General features: G+C 34.3%; 2 protein-coding genes across 3 annotated transcripts in view; one reads left to right on the forward strand and one right to left on the reverse strand.

The window, feature by feature from the left end:
* The first annotated feature begins 382 nt into the window (after positions 1–382).
* On the forward strand, positions 383–4,826 carry LOC132189284 (serine carboxypeptidase-like 7). Its single transcript, XM_059603951.1, has 13 exons — positions 383–719; positions 1,115–1,191; positions 1,263–1,385; positions 1,901–2,003; positions 2,244–2,281; positions 2,935–3,036; positions 3,125–3,211; positions 3,291–3,446; positions 3,614–3,685; positions 3,773–3,891; positions 4,219–4,332; positions 4,438–4,483; positions 4,604–4,826. Exons 1-13 carry the CDS (start codon positions 401–403, stop codon positions 4,685–4,687), a joined length of 1,440 nt encoding a protein of 479 aa, XP_059459934.1. The 5' UTR covers positions 383–400; the 3' UTR covers positions 4,688–4,826.
* Positions 4,827–5,376: 550 nt separating this feature from the next.
* Positions 5,377–24,877, reverse strand: part of LOC132189135 (calcium-transporting ATPase 3, endoplasmic reticulum-type) — a 31,475-nt gene continuing 11,974 nt past the window's right edge. Inside the window, exons 15-34 of one of the 2 annotated variants that reach the window (XM_059603676.1) lie at positions 23,839–23,983; positions 22,213–22,320; positions 20,764–20,916; positions 20,500–20,604; positions 18,465–18,661; positions 17,870–17,981; positions 16,221–16,319; positions 15,993–16,138; positions 15,855–15,912; positions 15,136–15,228; positions 14,475–14,525; positions 14,073–14,204; positions 13,598–13,699; positions 11,480–11,534; positions 10,485–10,570; positions 9,802–9,950; positions 8,368–8,473; positions 8,199–8,252; positions 6,631–6,679; positions 5,377–5,840 (exon numbers count right to left, since the gene is read on the reverse strand). In XM_059603676.1, coding sequence (XP_059459659.1) covers positions 5,773–5,840; positions 6,631–6,679; positions 8,199–8,252; positions 8,368–8,473; positions 9,802–9,950; positions 10,485–10,570; positions 11,480–11,534; positions 13,598–13,699; positions 14,073–14,204; positions 14,475–14,525; positions 15,136–15,228; positions 15,855–15,912; positions 15,993–16,138; positions 16,221–16,319; positions 17,870–17,981; positions 18,465–18,661; positions 20,500–20,604; positions 20,764–20,916; positions 22,213–22,320; positions 23,839–23,983 — 2,068 coding nt within the window. In that variant the 3' untranslated portion in view covers positions 5,377–5,772. Of the gene's footprint in view, positions 5,841–6,630; positions 6,680–8,198; positions 8,253–8,367; positions 8,474–9,801; positions 9,951–10,484; positions 10,571–11,479; positions 11,535–13,597; positions 13,700–14,072; positions 14,205–14,474; positions 14,526–15,135; positions 15,229–15,854; positions 15,913–15,992; positions 16,139–16,220; positions 16,320–17,869; positions 17,982–18,464; positions 18,662–20,499; positions 20,605–20,763; positions 20,917–22,212; positions 22,321–23,838; positions 23,984–24,877 lie in introns of those variants that run through there. The other variant, XM_059603677.1, reaches the window with a different exon arrangement.

Raw genomic sequence — 24,877 nt, forward strand, 5'->3', positions numbered from 1 at the left:
TGGAATGATTATACGAAGACTCGAATAAACTTATAATTAATTGCCTAGGCTATTTTGTACTTGCATCAATTATTATAGTCTCGTACAATTTACATCCTGTCCTAACATTAAAGAGAAACACAAAAAAAACAAAAAAAAAAAAATCACATCCCAAAAGAAGATTGTCATGTCCCATAAACAACAACAAAAGGAATGAGAAATATATGGGACCACCCCTTGCCTTTTTGTATGTAGAAAAGCCGTAGTATTACGTCTCTGCTGCCTCGCCAATCGCCATGAAGTATGAACCACTCGTTCAGTGATCCCATTCTCTTATCCTTCATCTTCCTAACCACAATTACCTTCAAATAATTAAGTAGTGCATGGACAGTTGTTGAAGACACCTCCAGGCTCCATATATATGCTAGCTATGGCCAGGCTTTCTTCTTTTTTCAGCCATTCTCTTTGCTTCCACATGATCTTGGTTTTTCTTCTTCTTCTTCTACAAGTTTGCCCGGAACTTGCAGTCTCTCGCTCAACGGTTAAGTATCTTCCCGGCTTCCGGGGAACTCTTCCATTTGAGCTTGAAACTGGGTATGTGGCAGTGGGTGATTCGGAGGATGTACAACTCTTCTACTACTTTGTCAAGTCGGAGAGGAGTCCTAAAGATGATCCTCTCCTGCTATGGCTAATCGGTGGCCCCGGTTGCTCTGCTTGGACCGGCGTTGCCTATGAAATAGGTGCCAATATTGCTTTTAAATTCCGCTTTCATTTATCTCAACTACGTAGCATTTTGTTATATATATATACTCGTAAATTTTTAAGACTAACATCATTAGAGTCATGACTTCAAACTCTAACTCTATAATTTACTTCTTTATTTTAATTAAATATTGATAAATTTATATATATATATATATATATATATATATATATATATATATAGAAATGTACCAAAAATAAAAATAAAATGATGTCTCACTCAAATACAGGGGTCCATCCACATGCCTAGTAAGTGTACATGTTGTCCCACTTGAATTTGGAGAGGATGACTAATGAAAAAAAAAAAAATCTGTATCCAGTTGATCAGGGCCATTGAATAGTAGAAGAAGTCAATGATCTCTAAATTTTGTAGGTCCACTGAATTTTAAGATGGAGGAGTACAATGGAAGCCTGCCCGAATTGGTGTTAAATCCACATTCTTGGACAAAGGTGAACTTTTTGTACAAGATTCTTTTAGTTAGCATTTGATGTAGATTTGGACGGTCACGATTGAGTTGCAGGAATGTAGCATAATATTTGTGGACTCGCCCGTCGGCACTGGATTTTCTTATGGAAGAACCCCCACTGCTTCTCAGTCGAGTGACTCGAAACAAGTAGACCATCTCCACCAATTCCTCGTTAAGGTATGTATGCAACATCAAACTCCCTGCTTGGGGATCGAGTATCCTCATTAGAATATCATGATTGTTTTTATTTTTATTAATGTTATTGTTCTTATAATTAGCATTTGTTAGAATATAAATTAAAATTACAACTTATTTTAAAAGTTTAAGTTTATATAAAGTAATGTATTTAATCATTTAATTAACATTTCTAACACTATTTCTCATGTGTGATCAGTTCAAACACTTTCTCATTAAGTGAGGTTCAATACCGAAAATATTTAACTGAAATGAGGGGTAATTGTGGAGTTAGGATTTGAGCTTTGAGCCAAAGATCTTGAGTTTGAACGTTGTCTTTGTCATTCACTTCTCATTTCAATTAAATATTCAATCTATTAAGTCTCACTAATTAAGAAAAAGTTTATACTCAGAATTGAGAGGGAATGTTAGAATATAAATTAAATAACCAAATTCGTTCATTCTTATGAACTTAAACTTTTGGGATACTGTTTTTATTATTGAGTTGCATTTTGCAGTGGCTGATTGATCACTCAGAATTTGTCTCGAACGCATTCTATGTCGGTGGCCATTCCTTCACTGGCATTACTATTCCGATCCTCGTTCAACGAATCTCAAGTGGTATGAGAATAAAGGATAAACCATGATCATCAACTGGGTGGTGATCCTGTTTGTGACAAATTCATCTGCAAGTAAATATAAGGAAAATGTGTAACTTGTGCTTTATGGAACTAAAGAATTGCAAACATGCGAAGCATTTGTTTGACTTACAGTAATCCATAACCCTTTTTTGTTCACATCAGCTTACCTCTTCTTTTGTTTGTCTTCTTTGGTGCATTCTCAAGCTCTCTTGCTTTGCAGGAAATGAAGAAGGTGTTCGCCCATTGATAAACCTCCAGGTTTCTGATCCTTTTTTTCTCTCCTTTCAACATTTAGTGTTAGAGTATAAAAAAGCAAAGGGTACGTAAACTTCACAAAAGACTTTTGAAGTATTACGCGATTTGATAAGACCTTCTCAAATTTAAAAACCTCTTAATTTCACCTGTTAAACTTTCAATTTGATGCAATCTATCCCCTCCGTCATTTTTTGGACGTTAAAAGTGATGAAATAACCATTATACCCCTCAAACTTTTATAAAATTTCAAATTTACCCTTAATTTCAATTAAAAAAAAATACCAAAAAAATGAAGGGTAATTTGGTCTTTTTATTGGTTTCCGTTAGGGTTTAAAGGGAAAAATTTGACAGAGGAGGTCAATTGCATCAAATTGAAAGTTCATAGAGTGAAATTGAGAGTTTTTAAAATTTGGAGGAATTTTCTCAAAACGCATAACAGTTCAGGGATTGTAAGTGAGGTTATCCAAAAAAAACCAAACAAACAAAAAACACTGAAATTCTTGGTCATAATTGTATGCCAAACACTTGCATTAGTGCTTGATACAAGATGTCTAACTAGCTTACTATGAAGTTCACTTGAACCATCTCAGAAATGCCATTAATTTATTCTTTCACTTACCTGCTAGCTAATCAAGTCATAGTTGAACTGCTTTCAGGGATACATTCTAGGAAACCCTATGACTGATCCAATTTTAGATGGCAATTCAGTAATTCCTAGTGCTTATGGACTGGGATTCATTTCTGATGAACTCTACGAGGTGATTCAATCTTCCAACATTGTCCCGAGTCATCAGGCACAAAGATAATGAATATTCTAATTAATCAGCTAGCCCATATTTTGTTCAGTCTTTGAAGACAACCTGCGGAGGAGAGTATGTAATTATAAGTCCGAGAAATGCAGAGTGTTTGAACTATGTTCAAGCTTTCTATGAGGTAGGCAAGGCAACTATTACATATTTGTTTTGAAATATGTACATGAAACTAATACTTGTGTTGCCAATTTCATTCTCAGTGCCTTTCAGGAATTAATTTTGTACATGTTTTGGAATCTTCATGTGCTTTTGCTTCTCCTAAGCCACAAGTTACATTTGATCGAAGAAGATCTCTTTACCAAAATCTTCAAGTGTTCCTCGATCCCGACCCATCACTTCCTCCATTTGGCTGCCTTGTAATTCCATATTCTTTCCTTATTTTAAACATCATTGTTCTTAATTATTTGATTTAAAAGATTTAATCATTTAATTAATATTCTAACTACGAAGTTGAGCTTTTCATGACTATAATTTGCGCTCGACTTAGTGATTTTTTTTTTTTTAATTTTTTGGGCCAAAGTAGACTTATGGATATTTGCTTTCTCGTTATTGGGCTAACGATGATGGCGTCCGCAAAGCCCTTCACACAAGAAAGGTACAAGAGTTTGCCTTGAAGACAATCTAGGAACTCACAAAAATGAAAAAACAACGAAGAATTATAATATAGAGCTCTGTTTTGCAGGGAAGCATAGGGGAATGGGAGCGTTGCAAATTTGGATTACGATATACACATGATGTTCAAAGCACTTTTGAGTATCACGTTAAGCTTAGTACTGAAGGCTACCGATCTTTAATATACAGGTGAGAGATCGTTACTACATTTCAAGCACTTCAGCTATTTTCATTGGATTTTCAAAAATAAAACACGTTAAAAAATATCACTATATCTTTTTGTTAATAATTTAAAAACCAATACATATAATTTGGGATCGAGCTATACTTTATATTTTTCCACTGCATGTAACTTAATAGATTCATTTTCAAAAGGTAGCTCAATCGGCTGAGACCATGCCTAATGAAGTGGAGGTCACTAGTTCGAATTCTCCTCCCCCCTCTTGTGCGGACATGTCAAAAAAAAAAAAACTTAAAGCTAATGATCAATTTTTTTTTATTTTTTTTTTTCGACAGTGGTGATCATGACTTAGAAGTACCATCTCTGGGGACTCAAGCATGGATAAGATATTTAAACCATTCCATTGTCGATGATTGGAGGTCCTGGATCGTCCAAGGCCAAGTTGCAGGGTAAAACCATTAACTTTAAATATCTTTTCTCCAGTTTGATCTTGAATATATATATATATATAAGAAAAATAAATGACAAAATTTCAATTATTGGCCCCTGATTAGTTACACAAGGACATATTCCAACCGGATGACATTTGCGACTGTTAAGGCAAGAAAAACGTTATCCTTTTAATTTATTGGAGGAATTAAAATCATGCTTTTCATATATTACTAGTTAATTACGTTTTGTTGTTGGGTTATATATATATATATATATATATATAAACAGGGTGGGGGGCACACAGCACCTGAGTACAGGCCTGAAGAATGTTTCATTATGTTCAAAAGGTGGATATCACACGAAGCTTTGTGATCATCTCCAGCTGCACAGCCCTGAATGCCATTTCCAAAAATAATAAATAAAAAAATAAAAATAGCTGCTTGGTATGTACGGCTTGGCTCTTCGCTGATCACTCTTTTAATTGTTCACTTGTTTCTTTAATTTGGTTGTTCAAAAGGCCGATATCACTTATTATTATTATTATTATTATTTGGATGAATATATCACTGATTTATATATATATATATATATATATATATATAGTTCTTCAAGATATCTCAATATAAGGAGTGTAGATTTCAGTGTTCGCAGAGTGTAAATTTCAGTGTTCTCAGTTCTGCGTTGAGGAGGTAAAAAATATAGGAAAACCAAAGTTTGGGGGGAGCAAAATTCGGAGAAGACGATAAAAAATAATCTCATTGGAACAAGATTAGTTTCCGTTCGAACGAGATGAGGACCGAGTCCCATTCGAAGGCCAGTCAAATTAATTGCATTTGACAATAAAAAATTGTACTCGGACTTTCATAATCACTTGATCCAATTTAATTCTTTTTTTTTTCTTTTTTTAATTCTTTTAGGATATCTCAACATAAGTATCTATTTTCTAAAAGTATAGAAAGTTCATATTTCTCTAATTTCTTATATAATTATTATTATTTTAAAAAAGAAGAAGATATTTTTATTAAAAATATTGTAACCTCTAATATAAAATAAAAGGCATATTAAAAAATTAAAAGCAAATACATAGAAGCTTTTTTGACCCTAAAAATCCTGAAGCAAGAAACCTATAATAAAATATTATGTAAACTAATAAATATTTAGTGTAAAATGCAGACGATCAAAGGGCCCTCCCTCCGGTTTGTCATATGGTACAACATATTATGGCATCTTGTGCATGAGAATGTCACAAATTACAGAGAAATCCTGGACATATGCGGCGTGACTGAGTCATCTATCTTGTAACTTCATCTTTGCAGTGTGAACAAATAAATGAGAGATCATGATGTATGAAGTAAGCTTCATGTATGAGGGATGTGCATGTAATAGGAATGAAAAGGATTCCATTCCCATTGTAATTAGGAATTTGTGCAAAATTTGGGTAAAGAGGTTCAATATCTTTACTTATCACGAGATTCCCTTTTTGGAAGTAAATCTGGCCTTCTAAATCTGAAATTGAACCTTATACCTACAACAAGAGGAACATCCATCAATAAAATTATCTCTTATACATATCTATATAACTATATATGCACACATAATGCAAGATGCTATATGAAAAGCATTGTCCCCGACCACTCCTACAAATGCTTTTTTTTTTTTTTGATAAGTACTCCTACAAATGCTTTTATCAGGCAGCATTAATTTCAATTACGTTGCAAAATATTCCTAATGCACCCTTCCTTCACGACTTTCTCCTCATAAAAACTTACGAATTTCAAATATTTCTGTTTCTTGACGGTGAAGACTAGGCTCGTGAGCTTATTTTCCTAGGTCAAAACAAGATAGGATCCCTTTTTTTGCTCCACGTCATCTCACAGGGGGACATGGGAATGTAAGAAAGAAAAGAGACAGAGATGGGGCTTCCCTCACTTTTCAAATAGTGGGCCCCGGCATAAGGCCCGCACAACGGGCTATTTAGCACAGTGTTTCTCTTTCCACTTTTAAAATCTATCCTATAATTCTCCCTGTCCTCTCAGGTAACTAGCATTCCTTTTACTCGTTCATAATATAATACAATTCTTACTTTCAAATAATAACTTTTATTTTTCATTCAAGCTCATGCATTACATGTGCACTACGGGTTAGTTCCAGATAAAACCTGCAGGAGGCATTTTACGAACAAAACCACTAAGCCATTTTGTTTAAAGATGATTATAAGTGCATCAAAAGACCAAAATTCAAGTAAATGGACAATGAATTTAATGTCCCTAGCATTAACTGTAATAGTAAAGGCTAGATAAAAGAACAAACATTACCGTTGGAATTTCTTGAGAAAAACTTCAGCACCTCATCAATGATAATAACCTACAGCAGATTGAAAGTGAAGCTTTAGAATGAGCGGAAAAAATGTATATTGGCAGAAGAATTGCTTTATATAGAAGTTCTAGTTATAGTGCATATAGAAGCGCTGGCCATTAGCTATAGAGCACGAAGCTTTTTCTATGATATAAACAAAATAATAATTTAATCAACCAATAATTTGTTTTTAACTTACATATACCAAGAATGTTGTATGTAAATATCCATTTATATAAGTGCAATTGGAGCATATTCAACTGAGTTATATAATAGGCCTATTCTAGAGTAAGCCCCATTAGTTTTGTATTGTGACCCCAACATATATTGTTTAACTTTCTTTTTTGGATTTAGCTGCTATGATGGTCCTCATCCTCACAATACCTCTATTTAAAAGTTTTGACCACAATTATTTTAGTAATTCGATTTGGGCCTTAATGAGTTCATCCATTTTATGAATAACTATTACCTACACAACGGTACTAACCCACCCAAAAAAAAAAAAAAAACTATTACCTATACTAAATGAACAATGCATTTTATCTCCAAATTCTGTTAGCTTTCATGATAAACATCTGTTTATGAAGTATAATTTCTTAAGATTTTTTACTTTTCAAATCATTAAATTTATATTCAACACAAATCAGAAATGGGTAAGAAAAACTTTTTAAAAATAATAAGCAATTGGTCAGACCTAATATATGTCTAATCAGTTAGAGAACCCAAAAAGCCAACAGGACCTAGAATTAAAAGAAAGGAATACTAGAAAGTCGAGTCTATTGCCACCCCTATTTCAATTTCAAGTTGACATGATAACTCAATTGCATAAAGAAGCTGGCAATAAAGATTTTTCCATTTTTGGTAAGTGTCAATGACACACTTAGAAATTGGGTTGCCGATTTTTAACACAACTTGCGAACCCAGCATGAAATTAGCAAATTAAGGTTAATGTGTTTGACCCGTTTAATTAAATCGGTCGGATTAGGGTTAACCTATAAAGTCTTATATCTATGTCTCGACACGACATGACTTGAACTCTACGCGGCATTTAGAGCTAGCAATTTTTTACACGACTAGCAAAATTAGTACGAACCCAACACGGAATTAGCGGGTTAGGGTTGAAGGGTCTAGTTCATTTAATTAAATAGGCCGAATTAGGATTAACCTATAATACCCATACCTTGACATGCGAATGCGAATTGTAACCCCTACTTAGAAAGAAAGGCCCTTGCATACAAATGTCATAAAAAAAAAAAAAGAAAAAAAAAAAAAGAAGATAATTCTTCACATCTAATGCCCCAAAACTTACTTGGTGACCAAAAACAAAGTAACCTTGTGCAGCAACTTGTTTTGATCATACAAGGAAAAGAAAGTTACTTAAGTAGACAAGTAGCTAAGCTGACAATGTTATAATTCCTAAAATTTGAAAGCAGATAATGCATCAGAATAATGGTTCAAGGAAAGGTCCTAAGCCAATCATTTGCATAAAATAGTCAAAACATAGAAAACATGAAGATACAAGACATACAGGAAATGAAAGATAGAGGACGACTCTCCACTCAGCCCAAGATAACGGTGTTACCTGCAACACAAAACATTGCATTTCATTAAATTCATTAACAAAAAAAGAAAAAATCAACCAAAACTAACACTTGAGGAAAAACAGAAGTGGATTGCAAATAAATGAAACAACTTACAGAGAAAAGAACCGAGAGCGGATGGATATACAAAATTAGTATGTGAAGGATCATAGTTAGGAAGATCGAGCCAACGAGCCATAAATTACTCCAGGGAGGAATAACACTAAAATTAAAGCACAGTTAAAAACGGAGTCAATTCTAATGCTTTTTTTTTTTTCCATCAGTAAAGCACATAATCCACACATGGAAGTTAAAGAGAAAAGGAAGAATTCATTCTTTTGCATGCACAAAAAGCAGCAGAGTTAACACAAGTGACTACCACCTTAAAATAATAAAATCCGGCCACATACATAACTGCATGTGTGTGTGTGTGTGAGAGAGAGAGAGAGAGATTTCTGCTGACATATTAGTTCTGGGTTGCCAATTTTTAGGATCCAAGACTGAGCGGCAACACCTTGGAGTTTTCAACTCCCACTCCCACTACCCATTTTTGCATTCTTCTTCCCAAACTAATCCCAAAGGATCTCCCTTGCCTCCACAAAATAAATAAATAAAAAATACAGAGATGTTCTTCTCGTAGTATCCTAGCCTAAGAAGAGTGCACAGACCACGGGCTTGTAACTTCATACTTCAAATGAAAGTCAGAAAGTTCAATCTCTAAATCTCCCATAATAAAGAACTCACTAAAACCATATTTGTTTTTCACGGATTTAGTCAAAACTGGTTATATTTGCTTTCACCCAGGTGCCCAAATGAACGTCAACTATACCACATCTTTGATGATCATGTCCTATTACGTCCTATTTAGCTGAAGTTATGAGGACTGCGGAACAGAAAAAGAAAATAAATTTTGAAAAAACAACCTTCTAACATGCTAAACATTTCAGCTAAAAAAAAAAAGAATATACAATATCTGGAAAGTAGGCTTCTTCAAGATTCCAATTAGGATGAAAATTTGAACAAGAAATTCAATCGTTATCTATTAAAAAATTTGAAACCATGCTTCCTTCCAATACATTTTCTTATTGCATAGAACATGGAAAGACACAAATTCAATACACAAACCTCTGGCTAAGAGGTAGGACATAAGGATACAAATCAACATGGCTTATTTTATGCAAACCATCCAGTAAAATATAATCAGCAAGAGAAGTATGGGCCCAATATTATAGTCTACCTCTGTTCAAAGATGCAGTCAGCTAATTTAAAATGTGTTATGTCACGAAATTCAAGTTAAAGAGAACAAGAACAAATCAGATCCATGGGCTAAATTGGGCGAAAAAACATGGTGATACTTAATGGTCATATTTTTTCCTCCGACTTCAAATGCTACCTTAGTGGGAAGAGCTAAATATCATTCAAAGCAGGAAAGTAATTTTGGCCGCTAGTTACATTTTATTATACATGTTTTCAGCATTCAAAATAATTGACCTGAGGCTGAGGCAGAAAGAAAAAAAAATGAAATAAAAAAGAACAAATTTAAATACTCACAGAAGAGATTGATTTTCACTAAGATTATTCAAAGCATTGAACATCTCAACGACAACAAGCACAGTCATGGACACAGTTGATGGGTGTCGATCATCAAATATACTGCATGGGTAAGTTGTCTCCCTCATTGCACAAGTGTCAAAATTCATCTGAAATCACAGATATAAGAGTTCCATAGCAGCCAAAATGAAAAGAACAGTGTTACTTAATACACAGACCAGTAAATAGCGACTTTCTAAATTTTTATATAATTTACACGGCAGAACTAGAAGCAGGAACCAACAAGAGATGAATATAATCTTCCATTAGCTACTATGCTTAGTCTTTAATGAGATTGAAGAATATTAATAAAGTGGTTACCCTTTACAAATTTATCAAAAAAAATTGAAGAATATTAATAAAGTACCCAATAAGCTAGTTTTCCCCCACCTTTTCTGGTCACATTGGCCCCTATATGAATGTGGAGGATGCATTATCCGGCTTATATCTCAAAACAATTTCAGTTAACACAAAATTAAGAACATAAAAATCAAATCTCTCAACATGGATCGCCCCAAAGTAGCTTAAGGAAGCCACAAACCAAACCAAATAATACTTAACAAAACCACATAGGTCCATTTATGCCCATTCCAATAAGCACAATTATCCAACAACTATGATCCCAACATATAATAAATTCTTACCAATTCACTGTATGGTAGTTTGGGACCACTATCAGCATAAACAAACCACCATATGAACCCCGCAATAGTGGCAAGGCCAACATAAGCTGCACCAACCAGAATATAATTCATACACTTTCATCAGGACTCACATAAGAAAATAAACAATAGAGTTATACCGTAACCCTGAATAATGCCACACAATTGTCTAAAGAAATCACATATTAAGAATGTCCAAATGCTAAACCATTTATCTAACAAAAATTAGTTTTTCTAAATACAAACTAATTAGTAACCCCCACCCTCAGGATTGTTATACAACATACAAATCTTTTTAGCCCCAAAAGGCAGTAATTAAAAGATTAGTTTTTTTAAAAAAAATAATAATAATAATTTATGAAAATATTCAATAGAATTTGGTTGTCTCTAACTAACTCTCAGCTAGATGGTTATATGTTGCCATACTTTCAGTATTTGTTCTAGAGTGCAACAAATAAAAACGTGAACCAAGATACATCAACATATGCACAGCCCAACATGACATTTTCTATCGAAAAAATTTAACCAACATATAAAGCTAATCAAAAGGTTGATAGTGGTAATTCCTTCTGACTTGCTCAAACCAAAAATAAATAAATAAATTTAATTGGGGGAGAAAACACTAGCACAGGAAGAAAAAAAAAGAAAAAAAAGAAGCAATTGAGGGGGGAGGGTAGCCAGCCTGAAGAGATTTATGAAGAAAACACAATTTGATTATAAAGATGAAAGATCAATAATACATGTCCGTGCATAAAGAGGAAAAATCAATGATACATATGTCCGGTGTGTGTGTGAGTAGTATAATGCCCCCACCCTAGTTTGATAATGTTGAATGCACCATTATACTGGAATATGGTAGGCCATTTAGAAACCTTAATTAAATAAGACAAAGTGGCACATATAATGAGAAAAGATGTCATTTCATATAGACAGAAAGGATGTCATTGCAAACAATGAGCTATGTCATTTATTACTACCTCCAATTACCAAATAACGGAAGAACAGCCATCCAGTGACAACAGCTTCATTCACCTGCACATTCATTTACACCTTGAGCAAAGTGTCATAACATGAGAAGTAAAGCTATTTCTGATCATCTAAGAAAAAAGCCCAAAACATTTAATATTCAAAAAAAAATAATTTAATAACATTGGCAGAGGAAAAAAGTCCAGTAACAAAACTAATACCCCCAATGTGTTTTGTCATACAATTTGCATGACACAAAGACTTCACACACACAAAAACATGTAAGAAATAAAGGAAACAGTAACAACCTGATCAGATGTGACACCCCAAAAAGTTAGTTCCACATTAGATGGGTAGATCGTGATATGTTACATGGGTGCCAAGTCCTATATTAGTTCCTTACTAAGTGAGACTGAAGTTTATAAGAAATTTTAGGGAGCCCCAATTGTAATATTGACTAGTCTTTTTGAAGTAATAGCACATATGTGACTTTCATTATGTCGTGATAAATGGTGTTAGATCTTAGAAATTGACTCAATCCGATGATTAAAACTAGGGTTGTAAACTTTTTAACATTTAAGTATTTTGGTGTAAAAACTTGGGCTTTACATTTGAAGTTTTTGTAAACCGTCACCAACCATCCTGACGTGAGTCGTAATATAAGACTTCTAGAGCCAACCCAAGAGGACAGTAAACAGGCGTCCTGACGCAAGTGACAGAGGTTAACTTCCAGTGCCTACCCGAGAGCCTTGTCACTAGGACCATCAGCAAGACGTCCTAACGTCACTTGTGGAAGATAACTTCCAGATTCTACCCAAGAACTCCATCACCAAGACCGTCAGCAGAACCGTCGTGACACTACTTGTGGAAGATGACTTCTAGAGAGCTCAGTCAACAGATTGTCTTGACGCTGCTGAGCTGTCACTGAAGTTAGCTATGAAACCCTAGTGATCATCTTGACATTTTTGGACCCTACCTGACCCTCCAAGGATTTCTACATAGATCTGAAGTTGTTTTACACGGGTTTCTCTCCATCCTTTAAGTACTTAAGGATGCTTTCTATGGTTAAGCAAGCAAGAAAGAAACCATTCCTAGAGCCTTTTGAGAGGTAGCTTAGCTTAACCTTCTTCATGAGCTAAGAGAGACATTGTTGAGAACCTTCATTGCCTTCTCTCTCTTGGAGTTTTGTGTTCAAACCACACACCTTCATTAAACCTTCAACCGCTTAAAGTCTATCGATGACTTGGTGAGGAGGTCACATATAGAAGATTTTCCAGTGAGGAGCTAGAGCTTGTGGAGGAGGTAGGCAGCTCGCAACATTGATCCTGATAAACCCTAAGTTATTACTTCGTCTCTACCAATAATTCCTACGCCCTCAATGCAGTGAGGAGCTTGTTTGTGTACAAAGTCTTAGTATTTTACAAGGGTGTTTGTAAGTTTACTATGTCTATACTTTGAATCTTTTATAATAAATGATTTCCTGGGTTTGGCTATCTCGAAGTTGTTTTACCTTTGATGTGTTCAAATAGTTTCCACTTCGTCCAAAAATCATTGTGTTGATTGTCTGTGATGATTTTTCTATGGTTGATTTGTAATTCAATTGCTGCAGATCTTTAGTTTTATTTGCTGCATAATTGTGTTTTGTGCATTGGGGTTGGATTCCTGTCCTTTCAAACGGTATCCGAACAACCTAGTAACACCGTGTAGTGTTGCGGCACTACAATGTGATGTAGGCCTTGACGAGGACCTTAGGGATTTGAGCGGGTGAGATTGTGATATCCCAGAAAGTTAGTCTAACACTGGTGGGTGAGATTGTCATATGGTGCCAAGTCCCACATTGGTTTATAGGGAGTTCTAGTTGTAACATTGCCTTTTGAAGTAATAACACAAATATGGCCAATGCTTTTCCTGGATCGTGACATTAGTTGCAAAAGATTGGATGGGAGAAATTGAAATTTTACAACATATGTTGCACGATGAAAAACATGAAAAGCTCAAAGCCATTTTTAATTTTTCTCATCTTCTTGGCAACCAAATGGAGGCTAGAAACAAGTTAAAAGGGAAAAATTTATAGAAGCAAATGAATACATACAAATCAATAAACTCAACAACAATGAAAAAGACAACACCTTACGAGGTTTAGCCTTCATAACATCAGAGTCCTGCTTATTAAAACCAATAGCAGTGGCAGGCAGTCCATCAGTAACCAAATTGACCCAGAGCAGCTGGACCTGGATTTTTTAGTATTGGAGAGAAGAGGGAGATCAGATGTTCAAACCTTAACTCTATGCTTTTAAGCAAAATATGGAAACTGGAAAACTGCAAGGGGATTCGCAATTTCATGTGATTGCTTCCAACGAGGTGATAATTAACATAATTTTGCTATCTTAATATAAAGAACAAATTAGTTCTAAAAACACGCAGTAGCACTATGCATGGCTCCTCACTAAAATTTAAAATCCATACATGTAACTATGCAGTATCTACTTTTGCATTGAAAACGATTAAAATGACAAAACTATACAAAAATAAGAAGTCCTTTAGTTTTTTGACATAAACCTATTTGACTATGAAAGATAAAATCCTGTACACTAATAAACTCACAGGGGCAAGGGTGTCAGGTATTCCAAGTACAGCTGCCACAAATATGCAAACTACTTCACCAATATTTGAAGAGATCATGTATCTGATGAACTGCTTTGTGTTGTTGTATATTGCCCTTCCCTCTGCAACAGCCTGCCCATGATTAAATAATTAGTGTCATTGTATATGGCATTTCCCTCTACAGCAGCCTGTCCCAAATTAAACAATTACAAAGTTGAATGGCATTATGATACTTTTTTTCTTTAAAAGAGAAATTCAAAAGAAAAAAAAAAATCATTTGTTGATTAACAAGATTGTAAGGATAAATGAATACCAAGAAAAGAAATAAATATAAAGGAAGAAAACAAATATAGAGAAGAAAATGGTGATATTACTGATAAGGATGAAGAGAGACTGGCATACCGCAACAATTGTAGCAAAATTGTCATCAGCCAATACCATATCTGCAGCACTCTGAAAAACCAACAATAAAGTTTACAAAAATGAAAAAAGAAATACCTTTTGTAAATTTTCTAAAGGAAACCAAGCATGGATATTAAGATTAGGACTACTATGCTCATATGCTGAGATTGAGGACAATACTTTTTTCTGGAAAACTAGGATAAAATAATAGTCTTATAAACCCTGAATGAATTTAGGACCAAAATTGCAGAAGTTAAAACTCGAATTACACCATAGGTTTAGATTGTCCATGAATATAACAAGGATCAAATAAAAATTAGGTAAATACCAAAATTATGTAATGTTGCCTTCTTGCCTTTATATAAATATGAAACAGGTATTCTAAGCCAGAAAACTTTTTTTTTTCTTTTTTTTTGGATGAATAAAGCCACAACACTATTATGGCACTCAGCTTCTTCATCATCCTTGAATGTCTGCTTTGTCAAGTCCTTCCCAAGAAAAGCCCACTTACCAACGGCCTTTTGTCCAGGTGGAACCTTTTCCAAAGTTCAAAACTCTGACGATTAATCCCACCGGCTGGATGGTGCTCATCCCGTGTATGGTCTGGGCTTCTCTATCACTTTGCACAGAGAGAGAGAGAGAGAGAGAGAGAGGTTAATACCTTGGCAACAGCTGTTCCTGAGCCCATGGCAATTCCTATATCTGCTTTTTTCAGTGCAGGTGCATCATTGACACCATCACCAGTCATCGCAACCTAACAGATTCAAGTAATTGAGTCCAAATTTTCAGGGGAAGTGAGTATAATAAATAGGATTAGTGACATATAACGCTACATGAATTAAAAAAATACTGATGTGAAGTACTGCAAGAATCTAGCCAAGCAGTCGTATTAATAAGAAATTTTAGCATATCAAAACCAAAGCCAAAAAGAATAAACGATCTACCACATCTTTCCCCTCCCAAAACTCCCTCTTTTTCACTTTTTCCTCTCTCTTCCAAATTTTCTCAACTTATTAACTCCACATTAACAGCCACCTTATGAAGCTTTTCCTAAAATTTCAAATAGATGCAATAATAAACATGTTCAGCCTTGTTTCTTCCCAAGAAATAAACAAAAGAGTCACCACAAGACAAAAGAAGACCTCCATCTATGGTGACTCAACATATTATAGCACCTAGACTGCAAAATGACCAACCACCAACAAGCAGGCAAAGAGAAAATTCTATCCTTAAAACACTTGTGCACTTAGTCACTACCCTCTACACTCTCAAGTGAACAAAATAACTCAGGTACTGACAGCAAGCAATAAATTGCAACCAAGACCCGACAATGAATAAGATATACATATAATCATAAAAGTATTTAGATGATAGACCTACCACTTCATTTTGATGCTGTAATGCCTCGACCAGCATTCTTTTATGAGAAGGTTCAACCCTGCCAAATTAGAAGAAAGTGAATATTGAATACCATATCTCCCATTGAAATTTATGAAACATGGAAAGCATGAGGTTTACCTGGTGAAGATTGCCATACGTTGCAATGCCAGTGCTTGCTGCAGCGCTGGAAGTTCTTCAAACTCTGTAGCAGTGAAAGAGCGTCCAGAAAAATCTACAAGGTGATCAAAAGCACCTATCTTTTGGCAAATTGATTCGGCTGTAGACTGAAATTGTGTCCCGAATTAATGAGGGAAACATAAATATGAAAAGAATAACCCTACTTACAGGTCAACAATTTTAAGTTACCTTGTTATCTCCAGTGACAACTATAACACGTATGCCAGCTGTCATGCATGAAAGCATAGCATTTCTCACTTCCTCTCTGGGTGGATCAAGCATTCCAACCTTCAGAAAGGTAGAGACAAAATAATGGTTGATCACGTAATTTTCAACAAGATCCAAATCTTCAAAGAAAAATAAAGTGTCACATAGTTCAATAGGAAACAAACTGCTACCAAAAGGCCCGACAAACCAAAGTAAATTTGAAAATAAACAGAAGAAATGTAACAGAGATTTATCATTAAAAATTCAAAAATGGAGTAGAAGAAGATTGTTTCAGTTTCATATTCATTGCCAAAAGGGGGATTCAGAAACAAGTAAAGTATGATTCTGAAAAATAAACTTTTTTATAGGTAAACAAAGAAATATCATTAAAAAAGCGTAAGGCGCCCCCCTAAGCATACAGGAAGGATTCTGAAATTAAACGTTTAGCAGTCAGATTAATATTACACATACCAAAAAAAATTAACAATTCTATACAATCTTATTCTTCAAGGTTTCTAGAATGAGTTCAACAAAAATCCCAATATCCCAAAGTGAGGATGCCCACAAGGCCACCAAAAAAATATCACATCCTGCATATGAGACTCATGACTTAGTTGTCTGCTGCATGGAAAAGAGTTCCTCCCCTGTCAGAAGCATGAGAATTTTCTGCTCCTTATGAATCACAAAGTAGATGATAAAAATGATTACAACACATTAGTCATTAGTCTATATATATATATATACTTTTTTTTGTTTAATGATGAGGAACCCCTCGGACCCGTGTAAAGCGCTTCTTCTACACAGACTAGGTAATACTCCGCCTTCGCTGGCGGGCTGACCCCAAAGAATTGTTTGCACTCAAGGAGATTCAAACTTTAGACATGATAGAATGCCACCAAGACCAAGGCTCATTACCACTTAAGATTAGTCTATATATACTTTCCTTAATCCTAATCTTTTTTTTTTGTAAGTAATCATAGCTTATTAAAGGCACAGAAGGCACAATCCAAGTACAAAGGAAGTATATACAAAAGATACATCTAGCTAGAAGAATAAAAAAGATCAAGAAAAACACGAAAGCTAGAAAGACTTGAATCAAAGGTAGATGTCCAGTAGCAAAATGAGCATTGATTTTTTTATTTATTTTTTTTAGAAAAAAAAGGAAGACTTTGCTTTCTCTTTTATGAGGAAGGAGCACATTCGAGGGCATACTTGAACAGCTCTGTCCAGCAGTAACATACAATCGGTCAGCAAAAAAGTACGCACATAAGGCTTACTGCATTAAAAATAATGGCAACTATAGTGTCGCCATAATTTACTATTATCCTATAAACCTGTGCTTCAAAATCGCTGAATCCAAAATGTGGTTCACTTCAGTTCCAATACAATAATTTTGATGATTAAAAAATTCAGTTCATTTCCAATATACTAATTTACTTCTCTTCACTTCAGTTCACATTATAACTTATAGTGAAAATTTTACTTCATATACAAGCCAAACCCCTGTCATTAGGCCACGTTCACATCCCACCTCCACATACTGGAACGATTGATGTTCTAAGTAGCTTTGTGCAAGAACTTGATACACACACCATATGTGTTTAACATGTTGTCTTGAAAAGAAAGCATACCAACCCAATAAACGTAAGATCCTTCTCATCGGCAAAGGAAAGAGTCTGCTGACCCATAGGCATCCATTTCAAGGCAAGAGCCAGGCATCTCAATGTCTCTTTTCCTGCAAAACTGACCGATAAATGTGTGTTCATACTACTTAAACATTTTTAAAAAAAAAAAAAAATCCATACACTTGACCAAATTATAATAGCAGATTATGCATAAATTAATCCCATCCTAGCAAGTTTAGCCATAGTTGCAGTAACTCTGAAATAACCCACATTAGCGTCAATGTTCAGCATCAACAATTGTGTTTGAACCTTCACTATAGAGGAAAGTATTTAAACAAAATTGACAAGATTAGGTTACAAATATATGCAATATGTGCAGAGAAGTTTATAGGCATTAAATCATTCTATGGAGTACCAACTCCATCTTTAGATGACAAAAATGTACTAACACTAGTTTGATCTCATTTTTCTCTTTTCTAATCTTCAAATTTACTTAAGGTATATAAAAAACACAAACAAACACAAAAAGAATCAACAACGACAACAACAATCAGGGAAAAGATAGAGGTGGTGTAAGAGCGGTGCAAAAAATTAATCAAACCTGCGGAACCTTGATTCCAGCTCAGCTCGTATATCAGCTGTCAGTGGAACAGTCTGACCATCATCATTGCACAGAATATGTGTGCTTCTAGAAATGATACTTTCTGGAGCACCTTTAGAAAAAATAATCTGCCTCTGCTTTCGGCTACAAAGGACACTCATCATTTTACGATCCCGAGAAAAATCCAAAACAGAAACCTGCAAACATCATTTTCTCAAATTTACATCAATAAGAAAATAGCAAAGTATTACATAAACAGTAGATACTTTGACACAAAATATTCTGAATTGCATAATTCATTCATGAGAATTTTTACTATAATACTTAGCTTTAAACTATAGACTATTTATGAAAATAAATGTGATACCTGAAATATGAATGTACAAGTAAATATAATAAATATATATAAATAAACCCTGCCCCCATCCCCCGGCCAAAAATATATATATAATTTAAACCAAAAAAAAAAAAAAAAAAAACTAGAGAATCAAGGAAAAATAATAAAAGAAACAATTTTATTATCCACCGAAAAGTTTGATCCTAAAATTTTATCACATCTCTTTACTTTTTTAAAATCCATCACATCAATTCCCACATCTACCAAGGGGAACCTGAGAAAGGAAAACACAACAGACAGAGATAGGATCCAAGCAAGTCAAAAGCCCAAGTTGCATGAGCAAATCAATAGAGAATAAACATTTCTTAATGAAGAAAGGCTAAATCAGATCCTACTATAATTAACAAAAGGACCAAAATATTTATAGTCGTGTTTTTTTTTTTTGTTTTTTTGCCCCCTCTGACCTCTGTGAAAGGTTCTGAGATCAATTCTTGGGATGCCCCAGCCAGCTTAGAGCATAATTCATATCTTATGAACATGTACTTTTCTGTAATGGGATATGTACAGTGATACTCTGCAATTTCCTATACAAACAAAAACCAATCTTCTGAAGCTTAGAGTAATGTGTTAATGAAGACATTGCCGTCCCTAACTCATCTTTCAGTTTCCAACATTTATCACCAAACTCCACCTTTCATGTCTGATTTTGAGCTTAGTGCTTGTTCCATTGTTTGGAAACAAATTGAGTTTTTCCCTTTCCTTTATTAAAAGAACTCAGGGTCTGTTAAGAAAACCTTTTCAAAACTCTTTTCGGTTCTCAAATGCTGAAAACTTTTCTCAAATATTAGTTATCCAAACGGATTTTCAGATGTGACCCCCACCACTAATACATTGTTCAAAACAAACCACAAAACTCTTCTCAAAACACAACAATTTTCACAAAACATTCCTCAACAAATAAAACACAAAAAAAAAAATTAAAAGATAATTATCATGACTCCATGAACTTCCGACGGCCCCGCAGTGGCCACCAGAACCGTCTAGCACAGCCACCACCATGGAGTGTAAATTGCAATAGTCTTTCTTTGTATCTTTTTTCTTTTATTTTGGGGACCACTCTTCAATTTTTTTTTTTATTATTTTTTTTCAAATTTTCATTTGGTGGACCACATACAACACATTTTTCAAATGTGGCCCCACGAAATCAATTCTCAATTTTTACCTTTTTCAAAACCTAAAACACTTCTCAAAACTTTACCAAACTAATCCCACTTCATCCAAAACAAAGTGACTCATTATTGCTATGTTTCAACAATCCAACCGGGCAGTCTGGTCTGGATTTTAAAACCCAAAAAATTAAACGTTGGCAAGTGCTGATTTCCCATCAAAAAGAAGAAAAAAAAAAAAAAAAAAACATTAAACAAAAAAGCCTGCATGGCTATATACTTAGAAAACTATATCTTCCAAGGCCCTCCATATACGTTAGAGTCAAACAGATAACCAGAAGTTGATATGTAAACAGTGTAACAAAGGAAACTAACAATGACCATCTGTAGCAATCCAGCAACATGAATTAACATTAAAGTCAATCGTATCCACTAACGTTTAAGTCCACCTTGGTCAATATAGATAAACATATATATAGGAATATGTATGTGCATATTTGCATAACATGTAGGAACCAATTACAAAGCAAACCTTTTTGAATTGGTTCTCCCAGTAGTGATTACAGTAGGATGCACGCTCATGGCTGCTCAGCATATTCAGAGCAGAAGGCATAGAGTCAAATCCAGGAAGACCAACCTGAAAACATGAAGCAAAAAAATCAAGTTTGCACCTTACATAAACAAGTGCGTGATAAAAAGATGTACAGAAGAAGAGTAACTAAAATGAGAATAAGCAACAACCACAGTGATTAGGCAAGCTCGATAGATTTAATAAAGCTGAGATCTGAAGTCGAACCTTTTCTGTCAGGACTCGGAGGGCTACTTCAGTTGACTCACCAATTTTTTCATAGTTTCCCTTGTCAGGATTATATTGTAAGACAGACTCGTTGCAAAGTGCCGAACACATTGCTATGTGCAGAAGACAAGGTAATTGAGCAGGAAATTCGAGCTGCAAAAGAAGCCAACATCATATCAATGCAGTGCCAAATGGGAAATCCTGTATGCATACACAAGATACTACCTATTTCTATACTCAATTCTAAAAACTCTAACACTAATATATTTATTAATCCCTCCTATAATGGATGTCTTGATTTGAAATGGCACAATGTTTAAGAAGAAAAGCATATTACTCTTAACTAAATTGCCAGATGCGGGTATGACTTTTTAATGAGTATATTGGTTTTTCTTTCTGAATAGGTATGGGCAATATAGGTAGATGTAGATATAAATTTAACGACTTTTGAGAGTGGACACTCATTTTGGAACATCAGGGTAAAAAAAAAAAACCTCATTTTGATACAGGAGTGATTGTTTACTTGGAAAAGAGAAAATGATTCAGTATAGTGATTCCAAAACCCACATCTTTACTATTCTTTTTTTTATATATATAAGATCTTTACTATTCGATTGGAAAAGAAACTCGCCTTAATTGCCATGTGACACACTTACATCTAAGGTATTTGCAGGACATTAATGGTTGTGCATCCATAGAGTGAACCTGCTGGGCTTACACAGAGTTTAACCTCATACAGTTTCTTAGGTTTTTTTATTATGGCCATTACATGGACAATGACAATTGTGGTAATGATAACATCTAATAAAACAGTAAACAACCATTTAAAAATTATTTAGAGAGAGAGAGGCTCAAGCTGATGAATCTAAGCTCCTTTTTGCACATTCTTTATTATTCTGAACTTACTTTCAGGGATTTTGACAACCCTGAAAATATCACTCAAATGCCAAAATATCTATTTTAGCTTATTTTTGATAACTTAAACACCAGGTCACAATCATATCCTATTATGCTGAGATGGAGTTCAACTGACAAATAACTACATAAGCTGAACTGATGGAGAGTCAAAATCATTTGCATATCTAGTGTATGGTATCAGAGATATAAGTTCCACAACAGGCTTGACCACTCCACATGAATGTTCACTAGTATCCTCCTATTAACAACTAAGATTCCATCACACTTATATCATGGATAAATAAACACCATCTAACAGGAGCCATTTGGTAAACCAAGATTCTGATGTAGAATGATTAGGTACAGAATTCAAATAATCTACCATTCAAAAAAATTTGCACTCATCCCGAATCTTATTATTGAAATGAAAAAACAAAGTGTAATCTCAAAATGTATGAGTCAATTCTTCAAAGAGAAATAATTGTCACAAGTAGCAATCAAGGTACCTTGTATTATGTATACACATTGCAGGACATACAAAAAATAAATTACCTGCATCCCAGTGCTGTCAAAGATAATGCCTTCTGGTGCATATGTTGTCCCACTGACACTGTATTCAGAAACCACAGGACCACGCTCTACAGAATGAACCACACAAACCTGGCCAGACAAGAGTAGCAAAGCCAAAAAATTTCACTTAAAAGACAGTTTAAAAATTACACCACAGACAGTCATGCACCATCAACATAATATGAATCACAGGTTTTCTATGTCAACTAAACAAGTTGTTAGGAAATAACCATAGTAAAACATAATTTTATTTATAATGAATTTTTTATTATGATAAATTACACCAACCTTCCTTGATGTTTAAGAAAATGTCAGGGACTTGCCTCCTGTTTTTAGAAATGGCACTTTGCCCCCAGAGGCTGCTTTTTTTTTCTTTTTCTTTTTTTTCTCTCGAGTTTCCTTGTCATATAATCAGCCCGGTTATTCACCATTATCTAAGATCACTTTGGATAGATATTTAATTTGAAAAGGAAATATTTCGATACAGTTTGTAATGACACATGAACGGCCGTAAGGATGTATCTATTATATGGATCACAAACCTTATGATTTCTGAAAATAAGAAGCAAGTTCATGACATTTCCCCAAACCTCAAGAAAGGATAGTATAATTTGCCCTTTTATTAATTATAAGAAAAACACTACAGTAACTGGAGTGATGGGCTCATGCTTCTCAGTATTGACTCATATGGAATTAGCAAGACCCAACAATAAAATTCTTGGTGGGAATCATCAACTTTATAATGTTCTAAAAACGGCTCATGCTTTTGTAATTTTTTTTTTTTATAAGTAATTGACAAATATCATTAAAAACATAAGGCGCCCCTAAGTACACAAGAGGTATACAAAAGGAAACCCCTAACTAGTAATGGCAAAAAGAACAAGGAAATCACTATAACTAAATCTTATGTTATTCCTTTCCCTCCATAAACACCATAAGAGGCACGTAGGCACCATCTTCCACACTGTAACGCTCCGCAGACATTATTTTCTCATCGTAACAGGCTTCAACATATATTAAAAAAAGAGAAAAAAGGAAATGATAGTGGAATGGATTTCTGTCCTAGCATGTGCCTGCATGCGAGCATTCATCTTCATATGCACACATTACAACATTAGATGAAGACAACATGCTGCCAGGCTAGGAAAACTAAATACAAATTGCTTAACTAAATCTTCTCCAACTAGTGTCTATGTGCAAACCAAAACCTGTGCAAGGAGGAGGAAAGAACTTCCATTCAGATAAACTAAATTCTATCCCTACAAAATCATTGGAAAATGAAAATTCATCTACCAAAAATGCCACTCTTTAAGACAGTAGAAAGCAGTTAATAGAAAATTAGACTTCCAAAGAAAGATGTCAAGAAAAATCTTGACAGTGCTCCAATTAAACGGTGCAGGTTTGTAAACATGCATTTTGTTTAAATTATTAATGAATTATAAAGCTTAGCATGAATTTTTCAATAATTCAAAGATCAGAATAAGGTGCAAGGAGACATAACTAAACCCACCATGGATTAAGAAATCCCTTGGCCTTAATGAAAAGGTCAGAAGGTGCATAGATAAAAAAAGACAATTTGTTCAAATTTTTATGTCTAGGGCGAATTACCTTTGAGACAGACATCATATTGGTAGTCAGAGTTCCAGTCTTGTCACTGCAAATTACTGTGGTGCAGCCTAAAGTCTCAACAGATGGCAAAGACCGTACAATAGCATTCAACCGAGCCATTCGCTTTGTTCCCAGAGCCAAACACCTACAACAAACATTGAAAAACGACCATAAGTGAAGCAGAAAAAATAGAAATATATAACTAGTATTTTTTTATATATAAGTAAAGGAAATTCATTAAAAGCACAAGGAGCACAGCCAAATATACAGGAAGTATACAAAAGAAACACCCAGCAATAAAGAGCGAGAAAAAAGAGAACACAAATAAGCATAGCTAGAGACATGGAGAAAGGCAGTAGCAGAGATCCACTCAAATAGGGATTTAAGAAAACAAGTTTGTAGATCCGAGCTCGTTCTCTCTCAATCATTTGAAAATAATATCATATTGTATTTCTCAAATTGGGGTATGTTTATAACCATATGGAAACAATCTCATAGCCAAAAAAAAAAAAGAAAAAAAAAAGGTAAGATTTAGACGTATAATTCAACATGCCACATTATAACACAATTTTAAGATAAAGCATTCAGACCTCCCATCAGAAAACTAGTGAGAAATAATTTATTTCTTAAGTAATTCAAAAGAATATGAATCTTTCAGTTCCAACAAAGCATAGGAAAAGAGGAAGAATAGAGGAAAGAATTATACAAATGAAAGCCATTTTCTAAAATTTCTAAAAGAAAAATGTCACAGCTAAACCTGTTCCCATGCAGACATCACTCTTTTTCTCCTTAGGTACAAAAATATAAATTACTGATATAAAATTTCTGGGACTTCCTAAAATAAGAAATCTCAGACGGTACACAAGTAAATGATTATTTGAATTCCAAAAAAAAAACATGAAAAGAAGTTAGTAATCATTTGCACTCTATTCCATGGTTGAATTCAAATAAGAAAGGGCAATAAGAACCCTACATATTTGAATAATGAAAACAAAGTGCATATTTAGTATTATCACCAAAACATGCTATACTAAAATTG

Source organism: Corylus avellana, chromosome ca8, assembly GCF_901000735.1.
Source record: "Corylus avellana chromosome ca8, CavTom2PMs-1.0".
Classification (NCBI taxonomy): Eukaryota; Viridiplantae; Streptophyta; class Magnoliopsida; order Fagales; family Betulaceae; genus Corylus; species Corylus avellana.

Excerpts from the sequence above, each read along its gene's own strand:
- LOC132189284 (XM_059603951.1), top strand. The coding sequence starts at position 401 with ATGCTAGCTATGGCCAGGCTTTCTTCTTTTTTCAGCCATTCTCTTTGC. Across the intron at positions 2,004-2,243 it reads CGTTCAACGAATCTCAAGTG|GAAATGAAGAAGGTGTTCGC; the intron begins GTATGAGAATAA and ends CTTGCTTTGCAG. Across the intron at positions 3,212-3,290 it reads ATGTTCAAGCTTTCTATGAG|TGCCTTTCAGGAATTAATTT; the intron begins GTAGGCAAGGCA and ends TTTCATTCTCAG.